This window comes from Dreissena polymorpha, chromosome 8 (assembly GCF_020536995.1).
Source record: "Dreissena polymorpha isolate Duluth1 chromosome 8, UMN_Dpol_1.0, whole genome shotgun sequence".
NCBI classification, from domain to species: Eukaryota; Metazoa; Mollusca; class Bivalvia; order Myida; family Dreissenidae; genus Dreissena; species Dreissena polymorpha.
The window spans coordinates 77074694-77100766 of NC_068362.1; the positions used below are offsets into that span (position 1 = coordinate 77074694).

General features: G+C 36.6%; 2 protein-coding genes across 2 annotated transcripts in view; one reads left to right on the top strand and one right to left on the bottom strand.

Annotated features, from left to right (window-relative positions):
- Positions 1 to 7573: 7573 nt before the first annotated feature.
- On the top strand, positions 7574 to 8677 carry LOC127841487 (collagen alpha-1(VIII) chain-like). Its single transcript, XM_052370333.1, has one exon. It carries the CDS (start codon positions 7683 to 7685, stop codon positions 8559 to 8561), a length of 879 nt encoding a protein of 292 aa, XP_052226293.1. The 5' UTR covers positions 7574 to 7682; the 3' UTR covers positions 8562 to 8677.
- Positions 8678 to 11232: 2555 nt separating this feature from the next.
- LOC127840652 (uncharacterized) overlaps positions 11233 to 26073 on the bottom strand; it is a 72103-nt gene continuing 57262 nt past the window's right edge. Inside the window, exons 20-27 of the mRNA XM_052369065.1 lie at positions 24549 to 24645; positions 22842 to 23006; positions 20774 to 22463; positions 20062 to 20363; positions 18448 to 18622; positions 16795 to 16858; positions 15990 to 16089; positions 11233 to 13727 (exon numbers count right to left, since the gene is read on the bottom strand). Coding sequence (XP_052225025.1) covers positions 13680 to 13727; positions 15990 to 16089; positions 16795 to 16858; positions 18448 to 18622; positions 20062 to 20363; positions 20774 to 22463; positions 22842 to 23006; positions 24549 to 24645 — 2641 coding nt within the window. The 3' untranslated portion in view covers positions 11233 to 13679. The remainder of the gene's footprint in view (positions 13728 to 15989; positions 16090 to 16794; positions 16859 to 18447; positions 18623 to 20061; positions 20364 to 20773; positions 22464 to 22841; positions 23007 to 24548; positions 24646 to 26073) is intronic.

Consider the following 26073-nt stretch of genomic DNA (forward strand, 5'->3'; position numbering starts at 1 on the left):
TTTTATACATATATACATTTACATATTTTACAACATGCAATATATAACAGTGAAGAAACATTTCAATAATATCAGTCAGTCACATAACAATATTTTAAATTTAATATTATATTTGCATTTTATAAACATTTACATAATTTGTAATAAAAACATTTAACACAATACAAGCAGATTTTAAACATACAAGTACATGAAGAAACTTATCACATTATTCACTGTCACACAAGAGTTCAGTTCAAAATCATTTAACAGTTCATTCGTCGTCGTCAAACATATGGTGCACTACAGTTGATGGTCCCAGGACGTTGATGTGACTGATGGTCCTCAGTAGGTCTGTTGTCGACAGTTTTTCCTCTTCATAATCATCCCAGGCTTGGTGAAGTCTCCCATGTATTTCCACAAATTTCTTCCTCCTGATCTTAAAGATTGCCTCTAGAGTTTGTATTATACGGACAACTGGGGCATGAGAACAGATATTCCTTCTGTTTTGTGGAAATAGGCGTCGATGTACACGGTCGGGGTTTTCCCTTAGGCACTTCGTTGTTGTTGCAATCAATGATGACCTCCATACTCACGTCCAAAATGCTACTATCGTGGAACGAAATCTCCATGGTTGTAAATTTGACTTCCTGCAGGCGCTGTAACGCTGTAAAGAAGACACCGTTACATGTCTTAGTCGTAAGATATGATACCGTAACATGTACACGGAGTTGACATGCAACAACTATTTTGCAAAATCGGATAGAAATCACCAATAATAGTATACACATGGGCATCACATGTGTGTAAAAGAGTGAACTTGAAACAAATCATTGAAAATGAATATCGTGACAGAAACTGCAAGCCAGAAAGAACGAATTAATTGGATTTCTTTTGTTTAGAGCTTGGACTTCTTTCTTTTATCATGATTTCACGCCAGAAAATGTCTCGATAGCTTAATTAGCGAGTAAAGAAACATTAATAAATGAAAATAAATGCCATATCCCGTTTTACGTGTAAGTTTAAACAAAGAATTTACCTGTATAAACGCGTGTGTATTTCTAACTGTCAAGACGCTGTAACCGTTGTAGTTATGACGCCGTATCGCGTTGTCGTACAGCCGCACCTCTCATTGTAACGTAGTTCAGCGGGAGTGTATATAAAGTATCGAATACACCACTCGCACTATGAGCACGGATGGCCGAGTGGTTTAAGCTCTAGACTTTTACTCTAATTTTCAGTTATTCGAGCCCAGTTGAGGATGGCATTTTCTTTCTTTAGTGTTATTATTGTTATTTTACTGGAGCTGATTAATTTCAATGTTAACATTTATCAATTTAAAGCATTTAATAAAAAACGTCAATACATGCTTAATCTGTGAAAAAGTTCCTAATCGGGTCGGGGTGGGGGCTCTGTAAAAAAAGTAATTACTTCATTAAAATAGTTAGTTGTCTCTGTTGTCATCATTCAGCTGTTTCTTACAACCGCATGAAATCAAAGTTGTTGTTTTTTTATAATTAATAAAAATGTTTTCATTGTAAAAATACATTGTGGACGTCATTCTGTAAATTGTATACCGGTATTTTTAATTGAAATAATGTTTGCGTCAACCCATTCATAAGGCAACACGCAGTAACGTCAAGTTGACCATTTCTATCAAGTCAGAGAACATGGATATTTTTCAACAAATCTTAAAGCACCACTTCTCAAAAGGTTTTACTAAATTAAACCCTTTTTCAAAGATGATTTTTTATAGTATAATTGGGACTCATTAACACACAAAACCAACCTCTTTTATAGTGTTATTTCAATGGTGAGAGGCGAATATCACATGTAAGGCGAACTTGAATCTGTTGTGGTAAAAACGACATAGACTAAAATAGGCGCCGACCATTTCACTTTTTACTGAATCGGTCAGAGGCTTTTTCTTTTATTTCTGTTGTCATAATACGTATGCGATTTGAAATAAGTGTTTTATTTTAGTAGCATCTGATTCGAAACAATTATAAAGATATGTTAAGTACATGTATGAGATGTTCCCTGATACAAACGTATTTAAATAACACCACGTGCATGACGTGTGGAGAGATCTTATCATTGAACGTGAAATAAACCGCTGGGTATACTTACATCATTATACTTTAATAGTTTTAACAGACAGTGTTTTTTAACAAGCAGACAGTCGTAAACATAATTTGGATAAATCTTACAAGAATGTGCAAAAGCAGAAACAAGAACAAAAAATATATTTGGATTTATTACATTTAATACGCGAACATGTAAGTAACCTACGAGAATACTGAATAAAAAGGAAGCTTCCGAGTATTCTTACAACATAATATAAAAGCATTCCATCATGTAGTACAGTCAGTCATCTGTTAGTAATCACCAATCACTGGTCAATCGTCCAATGTAGAGGTATTGAAGATGAGATTTCATTAATGATCTTATTGCGAAACAAAAATATATTGTACATGTACATACTACAAATATTTAATTTGCTCATATATAATGTAATCCTTGCGCCGTTGTATATTGGTTGAATATAAACCTGAAATATCTAAAGCATTGCAACGCGAAAAGATTGAATAATTTGGGGAGTTTGTTGCTGTCGTTATATTTTGTGATACTACGAAAATTGCTTATATATAGTATAAAGTTCATCTTTCATTAAATAAGCGCGGATGACCGAGAAAGTCTTTTACTCAAGGGGTCAGTGGTTCGAGGGTTACTTTTTTTCTTTTATTAGTTGTTCGCGTAGCGAACAGCTAATGTTGTTACTGAAAATTTCAAGTCGGTTCGGCTTATCTACGGAAAGCCTACTACCCGCCACACCTGCCGTATCCGCGCGAGAAAGAGTTGTATAATTTATGCAAAAGGTTTGAGTTATCCAACTATATTCATTCACAAATGGAAACATTATGTGAATATCGTGTTAAATGGAATAGTTTCGAACGGGGCTTGTATAGAAAAGAATCAATAAACAATGTTTGTATTATACGTGTCGCGGAAGAAATTATTTATGAATGATTGAAATAGTCCACTATCTGCTGCGTCTTAATGACGTAGTACAGGTCATTCATAATCCGAGGCTAATAATAGATTCGGGAAAACAACGCAGTAGTATAAGGTTACGCTTGTTTATATTTTCAATTTATAAAACGTTGAACATGAATTCAACAATAACTTCAGGAATACGATATACAACAACAAAAAGCTTCATAATCGCTTAAACCGAATAAAATTAATTAAATATAATAAGAATTATCTGTTTCGGAATCTCGTTCATGCTTCTACAGCGGGGTTAAATTTGATATTTCTGGAAAACTTTCTTTTGTTCTCAACAGATAGCGGCGATCTTTTGTATTTACGGGTGCGAACAACGCAATAGTAGAAGGTGAATTGACAACCTCAAAAATGCTTTATAATTGCTAAAACCGAATTAAAAAAAATATAACCAGAAATATCTTTTAAAAAGGTTGTCGCCGTAAATGCCGACTTTGAAATGAAGTTTGCAATTTACGGTTCTAAATAAATAAACTGAAAACAAAAGTTTAACTATTGTGTTGTTTTTTTTCACTTGTAAATCGCATATTCACCGCATACAATGTGTGTTATGGTTGTCAAACCACAAATTAGTAGATAAAAATTATACTTCGGGGGTGCACGTCATATGTCTCACATGCGTTATTATGAGTATATTTCTTCACTATCAAAATATTTTGTATGTTAATATTTGATTTAAACGCAGTTTTCTTTCGACACATTTAAATCACACTTTCATAGCCGCGTCATGCGAAAATGGGTCGTATGCGTTTCGGCATGTGCATTTGCGCAGTCTGGTCAGAGGTTATGCTGTTCGCTATAAAATCACTCAATGTGTTATGGTCTCATTATGTATCTTCTGACCAGACTGAGAGGTGCGCAGGCTGAATTGGCTATATATATGATGGGCGCATATGGAATAAGACCCATTTTCGCATGACGCGGGTCATTAAAAATCTCATTGCGAATTGTAAATGGCACATTTTAGAACAATGTTTTTCGATACAAAATTGAATTCAAAATAGCAAACTTGTAAATAAGGGCAGCCTATCAAGGCGTTCAGGAACAATTTTCAGACGTGCTGACCGATTACGGCAAACATTGTGGTTGGATAATTAAACGATTTTCCTCTTTCGTGACACTAAACTATTTCGGTAATTTTTGTTTCCTCATCTTGAAAGCAAAACTGTGTTTATCGATGGTCAATTATATATTCCCCGGACGATACTGAACGAGTACTGACCCTGAAATTCTGCGAAATGGGATTTAACGCGTAATTGTAACTGGGCCACAATTTGTGTCGTTTGAACATACAGAGAGTAGTCTAGGAATTCCTTACACTGAACGGTGCTACATCCTTTGCGCTGAGCACAGATACGGTGATGTAGCCGAAGTTAAGAGGTTTTATCTCGAATCAGCCTATGAAATATTCGAAAATATTCACGCGTGTCTGCTGGCGTTATATAAAAGTCATTTAAGGTGAAAAGCTGGGTAAAACAGCTACGCCGAAAAGCGCATTAGTGCTCTATGCCTATGTTTAGGTCAGAGTTGTTGACACCGTGTGAACTGCTAGGGTAACAAGTAACAACAAAGTACGTGTCAACAGGGCTGTCTTTATGACTACCTAATTCGTGAGTAAAAAGTATTGCTCGCAGATTTATTTTTTATTTATGTTCATCAATTATCTTATTGTATATTTTTAAAATTTGTATATGGTGTAAAAAATCAAAAGTTTTGTACAGGGAATTTTCATCATGAAATTATATTCTTAGTGAGATAGATATTCGATATTCAAACAATATTCATTTAATATGATGGTGATTGCAAATTGTCTTTATATTCAGTTGTCATTACCATTTTCATCATACTGTCTATGCTTTCAGAACGTCCAAAAAGGGCCCTGTTGTTGTTGTTTTGTCTAAGAATTCTCTATAAAATAAATGGGATGATAAAAAGTGCACACAAATCTCGACTCGTGCGTTACGACACATTCTTTATAAATTTGAATGGCGTGTGTAAATGAGTTGTGTCTTAAATTATGCAATAGCGAACAACTTCAATGCCTTCAGCGCTTTGATTTTATTCTTTTTTTAGATCCAATGTTTACATGTATCAATATAAAGCATTTAATGACAAACTTCAATACATTGCACAATCTGTGATGTGAATGCTTTTGGCGTCAGACGACGATTTTTTTTATTTGTGAGATATGTTCTCTGTAGAAATATACGTTCAAAAAGTTTAATTTTGGTGGTTAATATAGTTTCATGTGTAGACTGTTGTTGGAATGCGACCGTGTTATTTAAATGAGAGAATAATTAATTTCTCTTAATCATACAGATTAATTGTTCTCCTCCATTTTCCATGAGTTTATTGCTGGCCAACAATTTGTATACGCTTTTTAGTCTATATTTTGAATTTAATAGTCTTTATAAATTGGATTTCGAGATATTGAATCGTGTTGTTTCTATCTGCAGTCCGGGCCCTTAATAATTAGACAACACTCGTATTGTACGCAGGTTTTTCCTGATAATGTCTCTGGAGTTTCATTTATCCTACATTTGATTTAGAAATTTGCACATGAAAGTTATTTCAATGTTGGAAGAATGTTGGAAAATTCTTAATTTGTAGTCGTTTTACATGTCATATAACACAATTTATTGGTATTAAAATCGGCCTGCAATCGAAGTTATGAAGATGGAGTCAGGTAAAAATATGTTGTTTTTTTGTAAACACTAGTGCCTGTATATTGATTAAGCGATTCCAAGTGGCACAGTGCAACTGATCAACTAATCAAACTCAATGTTCACATTTTACTTCTTTAATTCTTGTAAAAATGTTGATCTAACAACCGATGTTATTTTGTGTTCCTATATGTAACAGGTTTTGTAAAAGTACAACGGTCAAAAAGTCATGTCAATGGGTAAAGAGGATGAATTGCTCTCTTAGAACGTTTTTTGAACGACGAATTAAAATAGGACAGTATAGGGAAGCCTTTACGCCCTTATATAATTGAAATATTCTGTAAAGAGAAATACTTATCTTTTCAACATTTTTGTGCGCACTTAATTATAATTATTAAGTTTCATAAAAAGGTCATTTACTGGTTTCATAATGTATACATATTGTCGGGACAATTTGTGTACAGTCTGAGTTCCTCCATTGAAGAAACACCAAACGTTAATGAGGAGATAAATGAAATGAAACGAAGATTCACCCAGCTACGTTTATAAAATTTAATAGAGAAATCGAACAGAGGAACACTCTTAGCATAATTGTACGTGGTGACGATGTTAAAGCTATTGAACAGATCTAGAGCAACAACGATGAAGTTTTTGACGCGGGTGGTATCATGAGAAGTGCGCACTCGACCCATAAAGATTCATCAAGATTGACCAGTAAATGTGTCTTCTTATCGTAATGGTAACAGGTTAATCGTCTTATCAGATTTTCCTCGGTGACCTAGTTGTTAAAAGCACGTGATATGAATTGAACCTCGACCTTGATGTTGTCAAGATGATTATTTCGACCAATGGTCGTCATATTGAGGCGACTATCTAGAGCGGTAACGACCTACGTTCACGATATACTTCTGACGACCCTCGACGCCCGACGCCGCTATCTCCACGCAGAGTTGTCGATCTATGCTCTCACATACGAAATCTGTCATCACAAGAAAATACTACCAAATTTGGTAGGATTTTGTTTAATGGTTTAAGTATTATGAAAAGTAGCATCATTTTCTTTTATATTTTAAATATATCGTATATGTTAAGGTTTATTCTAAAAATATAAACAACCTAATTTATAAAAAGTAAGAATAAGAACAGGACAATTATTGTAGCACGTGGCTAGGCTATCATCACGTGGTTGGTTATGAAGGCAGGGATTTGATCCAGCTATGCTGGTTCCAGTCAAATCTCTGCGCGTAGGCTGCTGGCGCCGGGAAAAGACTGTCGACAATAGCCGACCATGAGTACCGGTACTACATGTATTTGCTCAGGAATCATAAACATTAGAATTTATTTACACAAACATGTTTGTTTGTCATATTGCTGTGATTAAGTGATACCCCCTCCCCACGATTTCAGCGTCATCTCGACAACAGTCAACAATTTTTCGTTATACCAGCGTGTTTAGAATGTCTGCGGCAGCAAACATTTTTAAGAAGCATATTTTTCAAGACATTCAATCGTAAAGTATCCCTTGGCTGTTTCGGTCACTCAAGGAAAGGCGATCCTTTGATTGGTCTGTATACTAAGTAAGTTATTAAAGTAGTTTAAAAAGTTATCTTTTAACACAGATGTTGAAAGAAGGACATTTAAATTGCATAAGTCAATTTCTCAAAGATTACCGTGCAGATGAGAAACATGCCAAACAATACAACAACCTGTAAAAATGGGTGCATGCAGCGATTTAACAGTCAAGTCAGTGTACCAAAGGGACATACATTGCGCTGTTAAAACATTTAAAACGACATATTAATATACAGTTGTTAAATGTAGGTCACTGGTTCACCCTTATTGCTAAGATAAACGTGACAAAATCTTGCCAACTTTGCTATGCGCTCTTTTAAGTACTGATAACTTACACGTCTGATAAAATGTTACGTTTTATACAACATCTATGGACAGAACGCCACATTTATTGGTTTCGTTATGGCGATGTTGATAATTTTTTTGTTCATTCTGGGTTCCGTGCATTTCTCCCAGGGAACTGAAGATGCATCTTGTAGAGATTGCAACACGAGGCTGGACTACATGATGAAGGTTCATGCGGATCTTCTTATGAAATATGAAACACTGCTCGAAATGTATGAAAGTAATCGCGACCGAATCGAAGCGCTTGAAGGGAAAATAAAGGACGCCAAGTTAGAAAAAGGCAGCAGTCAAGTCGCAGCGATCTGGAGTACTGAAGAAGCGAAAAACGTGACGGCGAACTTAAGTGCGGAAGCAAAACAGGAAGAAACCGAGGAAAATCATCAAAAAGCCTCCATAAGGATATTTGGAAAAGCGGGACAAAGAAACACTCATCACAAACAGGTACGTGATGTTGTTGATCAACCTAATAAACAGCTTCTGAGCGACAACGCCGAAACTGTAGATACGGGCGGTACCATGAGGGATACAAGGAGTTTTGATGTAGAAGAAAATGTGGCTTTCAGTGCATATCTTGATCAGGAGCTAACGCATTTACATGTCGGGCATATCGTACGATGTAACCAGATTGTTATTAACGACGGAAGTGGCTATAACGCAGCAAGTGGGGTCTTCACGGCGCATGTTCCGGGTGTTTACTTTTTTGCATTTACTATTGACACACACGCAGGCGAAATGAATGTCAGGCTGGTTCAGGATGGAGTAAATTTATTCGGCGCCGTTAGTACCCCTCGCATAATGGGCGGAAATTACGGTGTGACGCGTCTTGGGAGAGGACAATCTGTATGGTTAGAAATCGTTCATAACGACGATGTGGAACTTATAGGAATGCCAACATTTCATATGGTTTCATTTTCAGGCTTTTTGTTGTACCAGTAAACCAATTTAATACGGTATCCTAATTTACTATGTGGATATTTCTTTAGAAGTCATAACATATTTTTACCACATGTAGTATCCAAAAATAGCCACAGATTAATAAAACAGAAGCAGTTTATTGTCGTTTATTCATGTGCATTCGCAATTGTATTGACACAATAAATTGAATGTAAGACTACATGCATTACATTCGAATCATTTTTTGCAGTCGGTAGACCACGCTAAAAGGGACATTTTCATGTTTTGCTGAATTGACACAATTGATTTTTTTTTTCAGATTTGCAAATTTTCGTTGTTGTTATGATATATGCGAGGAAACAGCAATACTAAACATTTACTGTGCTCGAAATTATCTAGTATACGGTATGCATCTTTTGAAGATTTAAAAACCTGACAATTATACAGCGTTACAAACGCGAAACGACTGAATAGTTTTTAGGTCTGTGGTTATTTATATTTTGTGACAAAATTGTTTAAATAAAGTATCGAATACACCACTCGCCCTATAAGCACGGATGGCCGAGTTGTTTAAGGGCTAGACTTTTACTCTAATTTTCAGTGGCGCGAGCCCACTTGAGGATGGCATTTTCTTTCTTTAGTGTTATTTTTTGTGTCTTTACTGGAGCTATTTAGTTTCAATGTTAACATTTATTAATTTAAAGCATTTAATGACAAACTTCAATACATGCACAACCTTTGAAAAGGTTCCTAATCGGGTCGGGGTGATGAGTTCTGTTTAAAAGTAATAACATTATTAAAATAGTTATTTGTCTCTTTTTGCATCATTAAGCTGTTTCAAAAAACCGCATCAACGTGAAATCCAAGTTAAAAAAAATAAAATGTGTCCAATGTAAAAATACCGTGTGGACGTCATTCTATACATTGCATAGTGTTCATTAAAATAATGTTTGCGTCCACCCATTTATATGTCAACACACAACATCGAGTTGACAATGCGTATACAGTTAGAAAGCATGGATATTTTAAACGAATCTTAAAGCAGAACTTCTTTGGATGTTTAACTGAACTAAAACTTTTTTTTAAATTACATTATTTTTTCATTATAATTGGGATTCAATAACACCAATTCAAAGTTAGATGTTTTAAGCTAAGTGTATGAGTTTGTACATATAATTTACAAATTAAAGTTATCATGACGAAGGTAATTTTATTTTAACACAAAGATGAACATTTTTTTATGACAAGCATCAAATCTGCATTCGCATGAAAATAACTCTTAAAGTGTCGCCCGTTCGTTACCACATGCGTGCGAGGCTTGATTCGTGTAAGACGCATAATTATGTTTTTAAAAGTTCATGAGCCCAAATATTTGACAGATACATGTGTTTTGATATAAATATTTTTTCAAACATGGTTAGCATGTCTCGCAGAATCTATGAAGCCCACCTTACGAACATGCGTGTGCAGTTTAAGCGTGTTTTGAACTTAATTTACAGGTCCCTGTGACCTGGAATGGGAAAAAGTTAAGATTGAGATTGAGAAACAGTTGGTAAAACATGTCACGGCTGCCTGTGAATTCTCCAAATAGTTAATTTGGATCCAAAGACACTGAACTCATATGTGGCTCATCAGATAGAACATTTGAATGCTAAAACATGCAGGAGCTATGAATAATTGAACTATGATTGAATTATTGAAAAAGTACCATGAGTTTGCATAAATGATTATGTGAACGCATGGTAAAACACCACTTCACTGACTTTTGCATTATGGTATTTGTTTATTTCAAAATTATTACCAAAGGTCATCACAAAAGAAACAAGGGCTGTTTGTAAAACATGCATGCCCCCCATATGGGCTCTCCGTTGTAGTGACAGCCATTGTGTGAATATGTTTTTTGTCACTGAGACCTTGACCTTTGACCTAGTGACCTGAAAATCAATAGGGGTCATCTGCCAGTCATGATCAATGTACCTATGAAGTTTCATGATCCTAGCCATAAGCATTCTTGATTTATCATCCGGACACCATTTTACTATTTCGGGACACCGTGTCCTTGACCTTTGACCTAGAGACCTGAAAATCAGTAGGAGTCATCTGCGAGTCATGATCAATCTACCTATCAAGTTTCATGATCCTAGGAATAAGCGTTCTTCAGTTATCATCCGGAAACCATTTTACTATTTCGGGTCACCGTGAACTTGACCTTTGACCTAGTGACCTCAAAATCCATAGGGGTCATCTGCGAGTCATGATCAATGCACATATGAAGTTTCATGATCCTAGGCATAAGCGTTCTTGAGTTATCATCCGGAAACCATTTTACTATTTCGGGTCACCATGACCTTGACCTTTGACCTAGTGACCTCAAAATCAATAGGGGTCATCTACAAGTCATGATCAATGTACCTATGAAGTTTCATCATCGTAGCCATTAGCGTTCTTGAGTTATCATCCGGAAACCATTTTACTATTTCAGGTCACCGTGACCTTGACCTTTGACCTAGTGACCTCAAAATCAATAGGGGTCATCTGCGAGTCATGATCAATGTACCTATGAAGTTTCATGATCCTAGGCCCAAGTGTTCTTGAGTTATCATCCGGAAACCACCTGGTGGACGGACCGACGACAGACCGACCGACATGTGCAAAGCAATATACCCCCTCTTCTTCGAAGGGGGGCATAAATATAATGTTAAAACATTGCAACTATCATTTAAGACTTTATTTCTATGACATAATGTTACTAGACGAAACCAACATCAATAATTGTTATTCAAAAATAAATTACTTGCAACTATGATACAAAACTCTACACAACCTATAAACAACACACTATATCTTACATTTATGACATGTACTGGTACTTTATAATTGGTACATTTGGAACAAGCTAAATGTCTTAAATAACCATAGAACCATGTTTACAAACAATACATGCTTATAAGATGTTCGTGTATATTTATATACTGAGAGAATTATGGTTTAAACGCAAAAAAGGTTAGTTAGAAGTAGTATGTCAGAAGTACGATCTTCTGTCAATCTTGCATTACCCAAGGGACAAAACTAAGCACTACTTGCATATACTTATTTAATAGTCTGTATATGTATACAAACATTCCATTGATAAAGTTGTGATTCCAAAAATGCAACTAGGTAAAGTCTATATTACTGTACATGTAAACTAAATACACATCAATATCACAGTCGTTGTACAGAGAAAAATTCGGTAATTTCCGGTAGTCAAGAAAGTATAGAAACACGAAACACTCAAATCATCAATACCAGTTAACCCTTTGCATGCTGGGAAATTTGTCGTCTGCTAAAATGTCTTCTGCTGAATTTCTAAAATTAGCTTTTTCTTCGATTTTTTTTCAAAGAATACTATCAGAATAGCAAACAGTTTGGATTCAGATGAGACGCCACGTTCTGTGGCGTCTCATCTGGATCCAAACTGTTTGCAAAGGCCTTCAAAATTCGGTTCCCGCACTGAAAGGGTTAAGCAAAAATATTTACAAATGTGTGTTTTATAGATTATTTTGATTGTACACTAGCATTCAGATGTATTATAAAGTAAATTTATAAGGTTAGACATAGATGCATTTAAGTGAAAGTAAAGTTGTAATTGTAAACATAAATGCGTGTCCCAAATCTTATTTTTATTTTACATTCAAGACACTAATACAACTAAAACTAAACAGATGTTTGAACATGCCAAGACATGTTTGGACACAGAAAATTCAACAATGTATTCTACAGCAGACAAAAAGACAACTGACCCAAACTGGTTTCAGTTCAATATCCTTCCACAAAGACAAGGGTAATGCTTAATGCATCCCTTTATGTGTGGGGCATATAAAATATATTTCAAACAAATTACTTGCTCTAATATGGCAGTTCACAAAATTGTCCTAGTAAACTTACATCAAATAATCTTGACACAACAATAGCAACTTGCTGAATTACTTTAATGTTTGTACTAGCACTACAAACTTAAAAGCCCAGATAAGCTAACAGCCCATTAACCCATTTATGCTTAGTGGACTATCCCATCCTTCTGAATTTAATCAATTTTTCCAAAATTAGGGATGTCAAGTATATTTATTTCTATATTTAGAATATTTCTTACAGAAATTCCTTTAAGAAAACAGCACAGACCCAGATGAGACGCCGCATGATGCGGCGTCTCAACTGGGTCTACGCTGTTTGCCAAGGCCTTTTTTCTCGAAGCTAGGCTTAAATAAAATTAATAAAACAAAGGACATGTTGATCAAAACCATTGAGAAGTACTTTGGCATACACAATTGTTTACAAATAACATTAAGTTTAATGTTTCACCATATCCTTTGCATAGTTTACATCTGTTGGCTAAGCTGGTCGGTAATGTTTCAAACAACTTATCCAGATTTCATATATTTAACAGCAAATCAAAGCACCTGTGGCATTTAGATGAAAAACAATAACTACACTCAAACAAACACATTATAAAGGAACACTTAAAACAAGTATCAAACCCAAATCTTATTCTCTGCATAGCACATAATACACATCTTAGAAAAATCATATTTGTTAAGGCACTTTGACAAAGGTGTACAATACACAACCAAAGAGAAAATTATAAAAATCAGGCCTTATAAATATACCCTTAAATAACAGTCTCGCCTATCATCTCTCCACTAAATGTCTCATTCACTTTATAATGGTAATTACTAATTATTGTCATGCTATGCCTAGCTCACAAAGAAGTAAATAAATGTCTGTAATTGTTCGAAACAAACTGTTGTCACAAAATAATCAAATTAATTTTGCTTTAAATACCACATTAAAGCCACATTAAATTTGTACATAAAAAATGCTTGATCTATGTTAACTGAAGTACAACTCTTGTCTTATGGTATAAGTTAATCAACATCGACTGATGTGCAGGCATTACACAACACATTCAGTAATTGTCTTTCAATCACAAAGCTGTCTCACTGTTTCACACGCCTTTTTACATTTAAATGTTCAAAACTAATAATTCTTGCTTACGTGTAGTATTTACAATTTTGTATGACAAAATCAAAACACTGGATTTCACATAAACAACTCAAGTCTAGATTCCCCTAAGAAGTTTGGACCAATGGTGTACATGGCCCCTGGAACAACCCCTCATTGTTATCGGCCCCACTTGTCTGCCTTCACCAGCACCTTCTTCTGAATTTTCTGAAACCAACCAACCGAATACTGTATTATTATTTAGTTTAAACCTATTTATTTTAGCTCAATTGCATAGAAAGCCTTAGGCTTATTTGAAATGCTTTCGAGTCCGTTTCCTGGGACAAAAACCAGTACTGGGTGTCTTTGGGGGAAATCTGAAGACAGCTCTCACAATTATTATTGAATGTATTATTAATATTTGTGGCACATGAATATTTGTTGGTTTCTTGGGTTTGCCGATCCACCAATTGTACACAAACACATCAGATGATTCAGATCTATCTTTTTTTCCCTCCAAAATTAGGAATCTGGGACTCTACATGTCCACAAAAAGTCTTCTTTTTTTTTAACCACAAAAGTTCATGCTGCCAGATATAAATGATTTTACAGAATGTTAATCCTTTCCCACTTAGAAGCAAAGTGAAAATAGCCATGTACAAACAGCATAAAACCAGAACAGCCTGACAGTAACTCGCAGTCTGATGGGTTTTATGCTGTTTGATGCTCATCAGTATCTAAGGGTTTGAAATGAAGCCTTTAAAACTTGGATCTAATAAGAAAGGTTTTTAAGGTTTTGTCGGTCCTAGACTGATTGGGGTCATGAAAGACTGATTGAAAATCCTCAACAGTCGGTCCGATTCTGTTGGCTTAAATTCCCATGTCATGAAATCGATTACACAGTGCACATGCTAACACACCCTAATGACATTCTTATCTCGATTAGGTGTGATAAACCCATTCGTTGCAGTCTCTAAACCGGTCAGGACCGTTTTTTTGCACGTCAGACCAAGAATCAAAAACTTGTGAACAGCGGATTAAAGACGCGTCTGAAATTAATGAGGGTGGTCGAAACTTAAGGCCTGTGATGTACATATCGATCGATTATCGGTGTCATTGTGTGTTTATTGATAGTTATCATTGTTATAGCGGTTTTTCTGTATTGTCTGCTAAGGTGACTGCGCGTACTGGTTTAATTATCGGTCTTCGATGTTAATTGACATGCATGTGATACAAAACAATATGTAATGTATTGTTTTCACTGTAAACTGTAATAAATTTAATATATATAGTATATGAGATTCAAGTAAATACGATTCTAACATGGCACGTGAAAACTCTCATATAAACAAAGAAGAAAATCGTCTATGGGTTATTCTGCAATAATTATGGGCGGTCCTTGTACACTGAAAGCGCGCTGTAACTAAACAAAACATGCCGATACATTTTCCACCAGCGTAATAATCCGTTATTATAATTATGAATGAAAGTCGCGGATCTTATCGACAGAACAGCTGAAAGTTATTTTTATTGGCAGAACTTCACATAAAATAGTACCCAAGAAAAAGAATATACATGGTATAAAATCTTTAGTAAAAACCGTGTCAGAATCGAAATAATTTGTGTAGACTACTTTATAGTTTGTTGTTGAATAACCCACGACCGGAAAATTAGATGCGTGGTTTCAAATCACTCGTGCTTCGCACTCGTGATTTAATCCCTACGCATCTTAACTATCGGCCGTGGGTTATTTGACAACAAACTATAACGTACACGAATTATTTCTTAAGTATTTCGTTTTATTATTGTCAGCAGCCAACCTACGCACAGACATTTGTTTGGTTCAGTGCATGTTTGTAGCTATTATCGAGTCGACAACGATTAAAAACATCGGTATAGACTTACACATATTAATAATATTGACAACGATGAAAAAAAAGTCTGATAAAACGGCACACAAACAACAATGAAATAGCAAATGATAAAACCAGTTGAGAAAACTCGTATGTTCCTTTTCAAAAAAATGCCTAAGGGAATTTTACTTGTACATTTATTATACCATCTTCATGAATGGCAAAATCAATGGTATATATTTTAACGTAATTTGTCATGATTTCGGATAAACATTTTCGGATCCATTTTCCCCATTTATATCCTGACCAATTGATGTTGCGGGAAAATATGATCCCTGGTTTCTAAGTGGTTAAAGGTTTAATGTGAAAACGGACATACAGTGTTGAATTTTCAATCAACCATGCATAAGTCAGTACCAGTAACTTATTTTGCATTTATATAAAAATTATTAGTAATTAACCCCTTACTACTTAAATACATATTTTTACGCATTTGTAGTCCCTTAGAAATTTAATTTAAGACCTTTCTTACTTGATTCAAGTTTTAAAGGCTTCATTTCCGACCCTTAATTTCTAATGAGCAGCAAACAGCTTACAACCCACATAACCTGAGATCTACACAAGATTGTTGCCATACCCGGTTGAAGAGACGAGCCTTGAGTCTGTTGAGTGAGTACTCTTCTTGTCTCTTCTTCATCTTCTGCTGCTCCAGAATCTCTGGCAGCTTCTTGTATTTCCTGTGGAGAATACAATAATGGCTTAGTAAATAACTATGCCCAAGTTTCAGACTAGCTTTAAGTCTTAACACAGCCCTTCCTCCGTATGTTGTACCTATGTTTGGCTTCTTGTACTTCCTGTGACAGATACAAGGCGGGCTTAGTATGTATTTATGCCTAGGTTTCAGACTAGCTTCAGGTGTTAACACAGCCATTCCTCCGTATCTTAGTACTTATGTATAGGACTTAAACAGAATCATACAACTACCTTTAAGCTTTAAATCATCAACAAGTTAGCATGCTGGGGTATGGAGTCCATAGCTGAAAATGTCAAGCACGAGTAAAGAGAAAGTAATTTTACAGTTGGAAAAGTAAATTTCCTTGCTTATTTGTAAATGGACATGAACAATTTCACAATATAAACATGACAAAAAGTTAAAAATCGTTGCTAGTAGGCAAGTAGATTTTAGTTATAAACTCTGTTATAATGGATAAAGGAACAATTTTTATAATTCTATGCACCTTGTATACAACAATTATAGATTTCATGTGGAACAATACAACTTGAAATTCCAGGTTACCACGTATATAAATATGTAATATTTTACTTTCCTGTGAAAGAGATGATTAATGGAATTTAACAGTTTGCTGAAGACTTGAATAAAAAAAAATTAAATAAAAGAATGTTCTAAGACATGTGCAAAACTAATCCAAGAAAAAACTTACTTTTGCGTCATTTCTTTCATCTCTTCTTTTGATATTGTTCTTCTGGCTGGTTTGTGTAGATGCTCTGAAAAAACAACAACATCAAAAATCAAATGAAAACATTTTATAAAGAGAAATAAGTAAATACAAGAGCACCGCCAGGGTTTTTTTTGGCCCGATTTTATAGCCGAAATTCGGCTATGTTCCCAATCCAAAAAAGTATACTTTTTTCCCAAAATGTGGCCAAAAATTCCCAATTTCCAATTTTTTTTTTTTTTTTTTTTTTTTTTAGAAAGCAGTGTCTAATGCGTATTTTATCTCATGTTTAATTCAATTACATCTAACAAAGTATTTTATGATTTTGTTCTTTTAATTTGAATGATTATAAAGAGTTATATCAAATTTAGTATTTCCCTAATCAGTGGACTTTTCGTGTGGAAAAAAAGGCCAATGAATTTATTTTCCCAATTTCATGAAAATGCCGATAAAATTCCCAATTCCAAAGCCATGGGCTATCTTCCCAAAAAGTGGTAAAAAAACCCTGACCGCATAACGGGTGCCACGCTCGACTACGGGTGCAGTTTTGAATAAATGAAAGCTTGTCAGAATTTTTTTTTTTTTTTTTTTTTAGAGGTCACAGTGACCTTGACCCTTGACCAAGTGACCCCAAAATGGGTGTGGCGTGTAGAACTCATCAAGGTGCATCTACATATGAAGTTTCAAAATTGTAGGTGGAAGCACTTTGATTTTAGAGCCAATGTTAAGGTTTTAGCACGACGTGGACGTCTGACGACACAACAAAACAAGCTGGCTATGACAATACCTCGGGTTTTCAACAAAAAATGCCGAGCTAAAAATAGCTCCAAGCTGCAGACTAAGTACTGATAGACAAGCACAAGAATAATATTTGTTACTATATTTGATTTAGAATAGGTACAAGTGTGTTAAATCTTTGATTAATATATCTGTTCTGAAATAAGCACACTTATCCCACATAGTTAAGCCTTTACCACTTAGATACGTATTTTACCACTTAAATACATATTTTACAACTTAGATACGTATTTTACAACTAAGATACATATTTTACAACTTAGATACGTATTTTACCACTTATATACATATTTTACCACTTATATACATATTTTACAACTTAGATACATATTTTACAACTAAGATACGTATTTTACAACTTAGATACGTATTTTACCACTTATATACACATTTCACAACTTAGATACATATTTTACAACTTAGATACATATTTTACAACTTAGATACGTTTTTTTTACCACTTATATACATATTTTACAACTTAGATACGTATTTTACAACTTAGATACATATTTTACCACTTAGATACGTATTTTATCTTAGATATGTATTTTACCACTTATATACATATTTTACAACTTCAGATACGTATTTTACAACTTAGATACGTATTTTGACGCATTTGTGATCCCTTAGAAAGTGAAATTTAATTTAAGTCCTTTCTTACTAGATTCAAGTTTTGAAGGCTTCATTTCCAGCCCTTCAATACTGATGAGCAGCAAACAGCATAAACATGAACAGACTGTGAGTTACTGGCAGTCTGTTCTGATTTTATGCTGCTTGCACATAGCCATTTTAACTTTGCTTCTGAGAGGGAAAGGGTTAAGAGAGTTCTCCTACCACTGTATGGGTGAGCCTCTGGGTTCACGTCCCTCCTCCTCTCCTCCTGGAACAGCCTGTCCCTCTCCAGCTGTAGATACACCTCCATCTTCCTCTGCTCACTGGACAGGGCCAGCCGCTTCTGTCGCTCTCGCAGTCGAGATATCGTGGCCTGCTTCCGCACATTGAACGCCTCCTGCAACAAATGTAACAGAAGATAAACGTTTGTAAAGCTATTTAATTTTTTTCAATACAAGTTGTGGTAACCTTAACATTCCTACAAATGGAAAGTATTGTTTTATGTATAAGTTAAATATGGGCTGTCAGTTGTAGTGGCAGCCATTGTGTGAATACGTTTTTTGGCACTGTAACCTTGACCTTTGACCTAGTGACCTGAAAAATCAATAGGGGTCATCTGCGAGTCATGATCAATGTACCTAAGAAGTTTCATGATCCTAGGCGTAAGCTTTCTTGCGTTAACATCCGGAAACCATTTTACTGTGTCAAGTCACCGTGACCTTGACCTTTGACCTAGCGACCTGATAGTCAATAGGGGTCATCTGCGAGTCATGATCAATGTACCTATGAAGTTTCATGATCCTAGGCGTAAGAGTTTTAGAGTTATCATCCAGAAACCATTTTTCTAAGTTTAGTCACCGTGACCTTGACCTTTGACCTAGTGACCTGAAAATCATTAGAGGTCATCTGCGAGTCATGATCAATGTACCTATGAAGTTTCATGATCCTAGGCATAAGCGTTCTTGAGTTATCATCCCGAAACGATTTTGCTATTTCGGGTCACTGTCACCTTGACCTTTGACCTAGTGACCTGAAAATCGATAGGGGTCATCTGCAAGTCATGATCAATGTACCTATTAAGTTTCATGATCCTAGGCATAAGCGTTCTTGAGGTATCATCCGGAAACCATTTTTACTATTTTGGGTTACCATGACCTCGACCTTTGATCTAGTGACCTGAAAATCAATAGAGGTAATCTGCCAGTCATGATCAATGTATCTATGAAGTATCATGATCCTAGGCATAAGTGTTCTTGAGTTATCATTCGGAAACCATCTGGTGGACGGACATACGGACCGACATGAGCAAAACAATATACCCCCTCTTCTTCGAAGGGGGGCATAATAAATACATCTTTAGCTTGAATAATAAATACAAACTGTTTTATGAATGAAATAATGTTAAAACACAAACATGTGTTTCTTTCTTGCAACTTTCCATGTTTATTTAAGCATTTAATGAAATTTCCATTTAAACAAGATGTGTTTGTGAAACACTATGTCCCCCCCATATATTTGACATTTGACCTTGAAGGATGACCTTGACCTTTCACCACTCAAAATGTGCAGCTCGATGAGATACACATGCATGCAAAATATCAAGTTGGTATCTTCAATATTACAAAAGTTTTGGCCAATGTTAAAGTTTGACACAAACCAACAAACAGACAGGGCAAAAACAATATGTCCCCCAGTTTAGACTGGGGAACATAAAAAGTTTATTATGATTATTGTTACTTTCAAAACATGTAATACGCCAACAGATTTATTTAAACTGGGAGTAGTTTCATAAAATAATTCTTATAACATACATGTTAATATTTTTAGTGTACAAACCTGCAATGTCAGTTTGGACAGTGGTCGTGGCTGAATGATCTCCAACTCGTCTTCTGACTCTGACCCTTCATTGACCACAGGCTGACCTTCAGGGTCAAGGTCAAACTTGGTATCCCTGGAGATGTTGGTGTCATTGAGCTCGTCTCGCTCTTTCACAATGTCCCCGTGCACGATATTCTTCCAGGTCGACTGGGGGACTGATTTGGGTGCCCAAGCTTCCTGGCGCACTGCAAATGCTTGCCGCTCTTTCAGGGGTTTTCGCCATGGTTGCCCAGGCTTCATGGGAATGAACCATGAGGTGGCTGAAATAATAGGGAGAAACATGCATATATATATATATATTTATATGGGCTGTGCTCTGTGAAAAGGGGGTTAAATGCTTGTGCACAAAGTGTCATCCTTGATTAGCCTGTGTAGTCTGCACAGGCTAATCAGGGATGACACTTTACGCCTAAACTTGATTTTTGCTAAGTAGAGACTTTCTTTAAAGGACACATCATAAAAGCGGAAAGTGACATCCCTGATTAGCCAGTATAACAGTCTATAAAGGTGCCCAAATTTAAGTATCAAGCCATTTGTTGGTCAGTCTGGTTTCTTTGTTTATAGATATATGTTAATGCTAAATGCCTAAAGAGTGCATACTCATAGCAAATACTTCAATAAACTGCAAAACAAGAATTGAATACATTTACAAATTACATCAATACGCTACCCTCATGTTTCTGCAGCTTGCGTGGATCTATGTTCTCCTCATCCTCAGGTGTAAACATGCTGTTGACAGGCGGGGATGTCATCTCACACTCTGGTTTCCATATCGGGGTCTGGGCCTGCTTCCTTGTAATGGGAGGCCGGGAGCCAGGGGGGGACCTAGAACTCTTCCTCAATGAGCTGGAAACCGGTGATCTAGAATTCTTTCTCAATGAGCTGGAAACCGGTGATCTAGACGAGACCCTTGCCCGGTTGGTAACGGGGGAAGTGGAAGTTTTTCTCGTTGAAGTCTGCGTAGATCGTGTTGGGGATGGAGACGGTCGTCTCTTGGAGGTTTTTGATTTTCTTTGAGACATGTAGGGGACAGGTGCTACTGGGACCTCGTCGTAAGCGTGTGTCGGGCTGGTTGAGCGCACCGAGGGACTGGTCTGGATGGCTTCAGATTTCATCAGGACCTCCCGCAGTCTCCTCTGTGACGGTGGGCTCACTGTTATTGGGGATGGATACATCGTGCTGGCATCACGGGTGAGTCTGTCACGTTGGGGGGTCATGTAGCTCTTGTACTTCAGGATTTGATTCAAGATGTCATTCTCACTTAATTCAACACCAAATACTCCTTGACTTTTCTTGTCTTTCTTTTCCTTTCTGTTATTGTTGCCATATTCATCATATTTGTACTTCTTTTCTTTTGATTTCTTATCTTTTGATTTTTTACTGGATCGTTTGTCAGGGATTCTTTCCACAATAATGTTATTGAAATCTGATGATTCAGTTGAATCAGACTCAAAAGCCTTTTTGGTTGGACTTTTATATAAACCATCATCATATTTCTTCACCTGCAGTTTAATTTTACCATCTATTGTACTATCCTTTAGTGTGGTAGAAGCCTGAGAAGAGGCATCAGACTCATGTGCAGACATTCCCGATGATAATACTGTAAGGGTGGAATCTGAGAGATGAGAGCTCTCGGACTGTGTGACACAGGAGGTTGTAGAAACATTCTCCAGTTCAACATCAATAGCCTTATCAGACAGTCTCCCTTTCCTCTTTGCAGTCAGCAACATCTCCAGCTTCTTCAGTTTCTCAACCCTCTGCAGTTCCTTTCTCCGCTCCTTATCAATTTTCACTCTTTGCACTTTGATCTTGTCCCGTAACTTCATCATAAGCGGGTCAATCACGTGGCGATGCCTCTTCTGCCGGGCCTTCATTTCCGACTCTGCCTTGCTGGGTGACTGCTCAAAACTGGCATCCTCAGGTATGGAGAACAGCGTATCCATGCTGTCACTGTTTTTAGGCGCATGTTTCCTCGCCCTGATATCCGTCAACGTCTCCTGATCCTTGCCTCTTCCACTACTGCCCCCTTTCACCTTCCCATCCTCTTTCTCATCTGTGGGTGACCGTTTCCCGGGCGACCTGTTCCTCTTCTCCCTCTTCTCCTCCCTCCTTGCCTCCCGTTTCTTCCGTTCCCGCCTCCGTTCCTCCTCCATCAATATCTCCGTGTAGCTGCCGTTGCTCTCCTCCTCGCTAAGCCCGTTCTTAGCGCGCAGTTCCTGGCGTCGCTGGTCTCGTTCCCGCGCAGCGCGCTCCAAGGCTTCCTTCCTCTCCATGGCACGCTCCTTGCTCTGTTCCACTTTAGCCTGCTCAGCTTTCTCCCGGTCTTCTTGCCGTTTCTTCTCTTCACCTTCAGACTTCTCCTGGAAATTCATGATCCACACTTTAAAAAGGATGACATAGAAGACAGAAACCAAACTTGTATCTTCTTTAAGCGTCTAATGTTCCAACTGCCCTGATGATTATATAATCACTGTAGAAGTGTTAAATTATAAAATTCAGTTAATTTAAGGTTTGTTTTCAGAAAAATTTAAAAACATTCCTGGTGGGTAAATGTACATTTGGTAGGACTCCAGTACATTCTAACATACATTAAGCACAATAAGTTAAACACTTTTTTATGAATAAACAAAATACAAAGGGCATAAATGAGTTTTATTTTATTATTTTCTTGAGGATTTGACAATTGAAAAGTAAGTAAGAAAAGGCCTAATCTCAACATGGAAGCTTCCAATATCCACCTTAATGAATGAGGTGACGGCACGGTGTGTGGGGTTGGTGATCAGACCAGACAGGGCGTCCAGTCGGGTGCTGTTCAAGCTGCTCTCTGACACTGACTGCTCGTTCCTCTCCTTGAATCGTGTCCACATGTCGTTGATGTTTGGTGGAAGACTCTCCATGTACTCCTGTGTAGGGGAAACAAGAGTCATGAGTGGGATCTTCCTGTTTGGGAAAACTACAAGACAATACAAACAGCAGCGGGTTTTCTAGCCATTTTGGGAAAAGAAGTCTGGTCAAAAATTAGGATTTTTTAATCTATATCTATACAACGGCAAATTTGGGAATTTTTTATTGACAAAATGGACCAAATTAGGATTTTTTATCCATAAAAATACACATCATACACATCAGGCCTTTTCCTGGACATTTTGGGAAAAAAAATCATGGTGTATACTTAGTTAGATGTTCATGAAATGAAATTGAGATATAATAATCATTAGACACTTCTTTTTAATTTTGATTTGGGATCTGGTCCGTTTTACAGTCTTTTTTACATAGCAGAAAAAAACCTTGACAGGACCTTGATTCATTTGAATAGTTCAAGGTGATTCATGTCACAGGTTTCAGCAACAAAATCTGAAATTCTGATAGATGTAGAAACACGCCCACCCTATGGGATGAGAATAAAAAGCAATATATGTGAAAACACGCCCACCTATGGGATGGGAATAAAAAGCAATATATGTGAAAACACGCCCACCTATGGGATGGGAATAAAAAGCAATAGATGTGAAAACATGCCCACCTATCGGATGGGAATAAAAAGCAATAGATATGAAAACACGCCCACCTATGGGATGGGAATAAAAAGCAATAGATGTGAAAACATGCCCATCCTATAGGATGGGAATGATCAGCAACATTATGCTTGAATTTAATAAATCTAAAGAATCTAATTAAAGAAGAGACAAATGCAATCAAATAGTGCACTCATAAAAAAATACCATGGCCACACATAATATCCCCGCCAATATTCAGGTCTAATGTATCCTACCTGTTCTGGGAACCATGCTTGGATTTTATATTAAGAATACAGTATAATTATAGAAGAGACAAATACAATCAAATAGTGGACACATTTAAATACCATGTCCCCACATAATATCCCCACCAATATTCAGGTCACAGTTGTCCTACCTGTTCTAGGACCTCCATGTCCCCACATAATATCCCCACCAATAGTCAGGTCACAGTTGTCCTACCTGTTCTAGGACCTCCATGTCCCCACATAATATCCCCACCAATATTCAGGTCACAGTTGTCCTACCTGTTCTAGGACCTCCATGTCCCCACATAATATCCCCACCAATATTCAGGTCACAGTTGTCCTACCTGTTCTAGGACCTCCATGTCCCCACATAATATCCCCACCAATATTCAGGTCACAGTTGTCCTACCTGTTCTAGGACCTCCATGTCCCCACATAATATCCCCACCAATATTCAGGTCACAGTTGTCCTACCTGTTCTAGGACCTCCATGTCCCCACATAATATCCCCACCAATATTCAGGTCACAGTTGTCCTACCTGTCCATGTCCCCACATAATATCCCCACCAATATTCAGGTCACAGTTGTCCTACCTGTTTATGTCCCCACATAATATCCCCACCAATATTCAGGTCACAGTTGTCCTCCCCACCAATATTCAGGTCACAGTTGTCCTACCTGTTCTAGGACCTCTCTGAGGACCTGTGCTTTCTTGCTGGGAGGGAAATTGTCCTCAAACTGTTTATCCTCATCTTTCTTGCCTTGAAGAGCATTCCTATGAGAGAATGAAAGGGCAAGGTCATGTCAGCACATTGCAACAGGAACTCTCACCACTTTGGCATATACAACACATTAAACGCCACTTAGGCAAATACAACACATTAAACACCACTTTGGCAAATACAACACATTAAACACCACTTTGGCAAACAGAACACATTAAACGTCACTTTTGCAAATACAACACATTAAACGTCACTTTGGCAAATAGAACACATTAAACACCACTTTGGCAAATACAACACATTAAACGTCACTTTGGCAAATAGAACACATTAAACACCACTTTGGCAAATACAACACATTAAATGCCACTTTGGCAAATAGAACACATTAAACGTCACTCTGGCAAATACAACACATTAAACGTCACTTTGGCAAATACAACACATTAAACGCCACTTTGGCAATACAACACATTAAACACCACTTTGGCAAAAGAACACATTAAACGCCACTTTGGCAATACAACACTTTAAACGTCACTTTGGCAAATACAACACATTAAATGTCACTTTGGCAAAAACAACACATTAAAAGTCACTTTGGCAAATACAACACATTAAACACCACTTTGGCAAATAGAACACATTAAACGCCACTTTGGCAAATAGAACAAATTAAACGCCACTTTGGCAAATAGAACATATTAAATGCCACTTTGGCAAAAAGAACACATTAAATGCCACTTTGGCAAATAGAACACATTAAATGCCACTTTGGCAAATAGAACACATTAAACGCAACTTTGGCAAATAGAACACATTAAATGCCACTTTGGCAAATAGAACACATTAAATGCCACTTTGGCAAACAGAACACATTAAACACCACTTTGGCAAATAGAACACATTAAATGCCACTTTGGCAAATACAACACATTAAACGCCACTTTGGCAGATACAACACATTAAATGCAACTTTGGCAAATAGAACACATTAAACACCACTTTGGCGAATAGAACACATTAAATGCCACTTTGGCAATTAAAACACATTAAACGCTACTTTGGCAAATAGAACACATTAAATGCCACTTTGGAAAATAGAACACATTAAACACCACTTTGGCAAATAGAACACATTAAATGCCACTTTGGCAAAGACAACCCATTAAACGTCACTTTGGCAAATACAACACATTAAACACCACTTTGGCAAATATAACACATTAAACGCCACTCTGGCAAATAGAACACATAAAACGCCACTTTGGCAAATACAACACATTAAAAGCCACTTTGGCAAATAGAACACATTAAACATCAAATTGGCAAATAGAACACATTAAACGCCACTTTGGCAAATACAACACATTAAACGCCATTTTGGCAATAAAACACATTAAACACCACTTTGGCAAAAAAAACAAATTAAACACCACTTTGGCAAAAACAATACATTAAATGCCACTTTTGCAATA

Excerpts from the sequence above, each read along its gene's own strand:
- LOC127841487 (XM_052370333.1), top strand. The coding sequence starts at position 7,683 with ATGGCGATGTTGATAATTTTTTTGTTCATTCTGGGTTCCGTGCATTTC.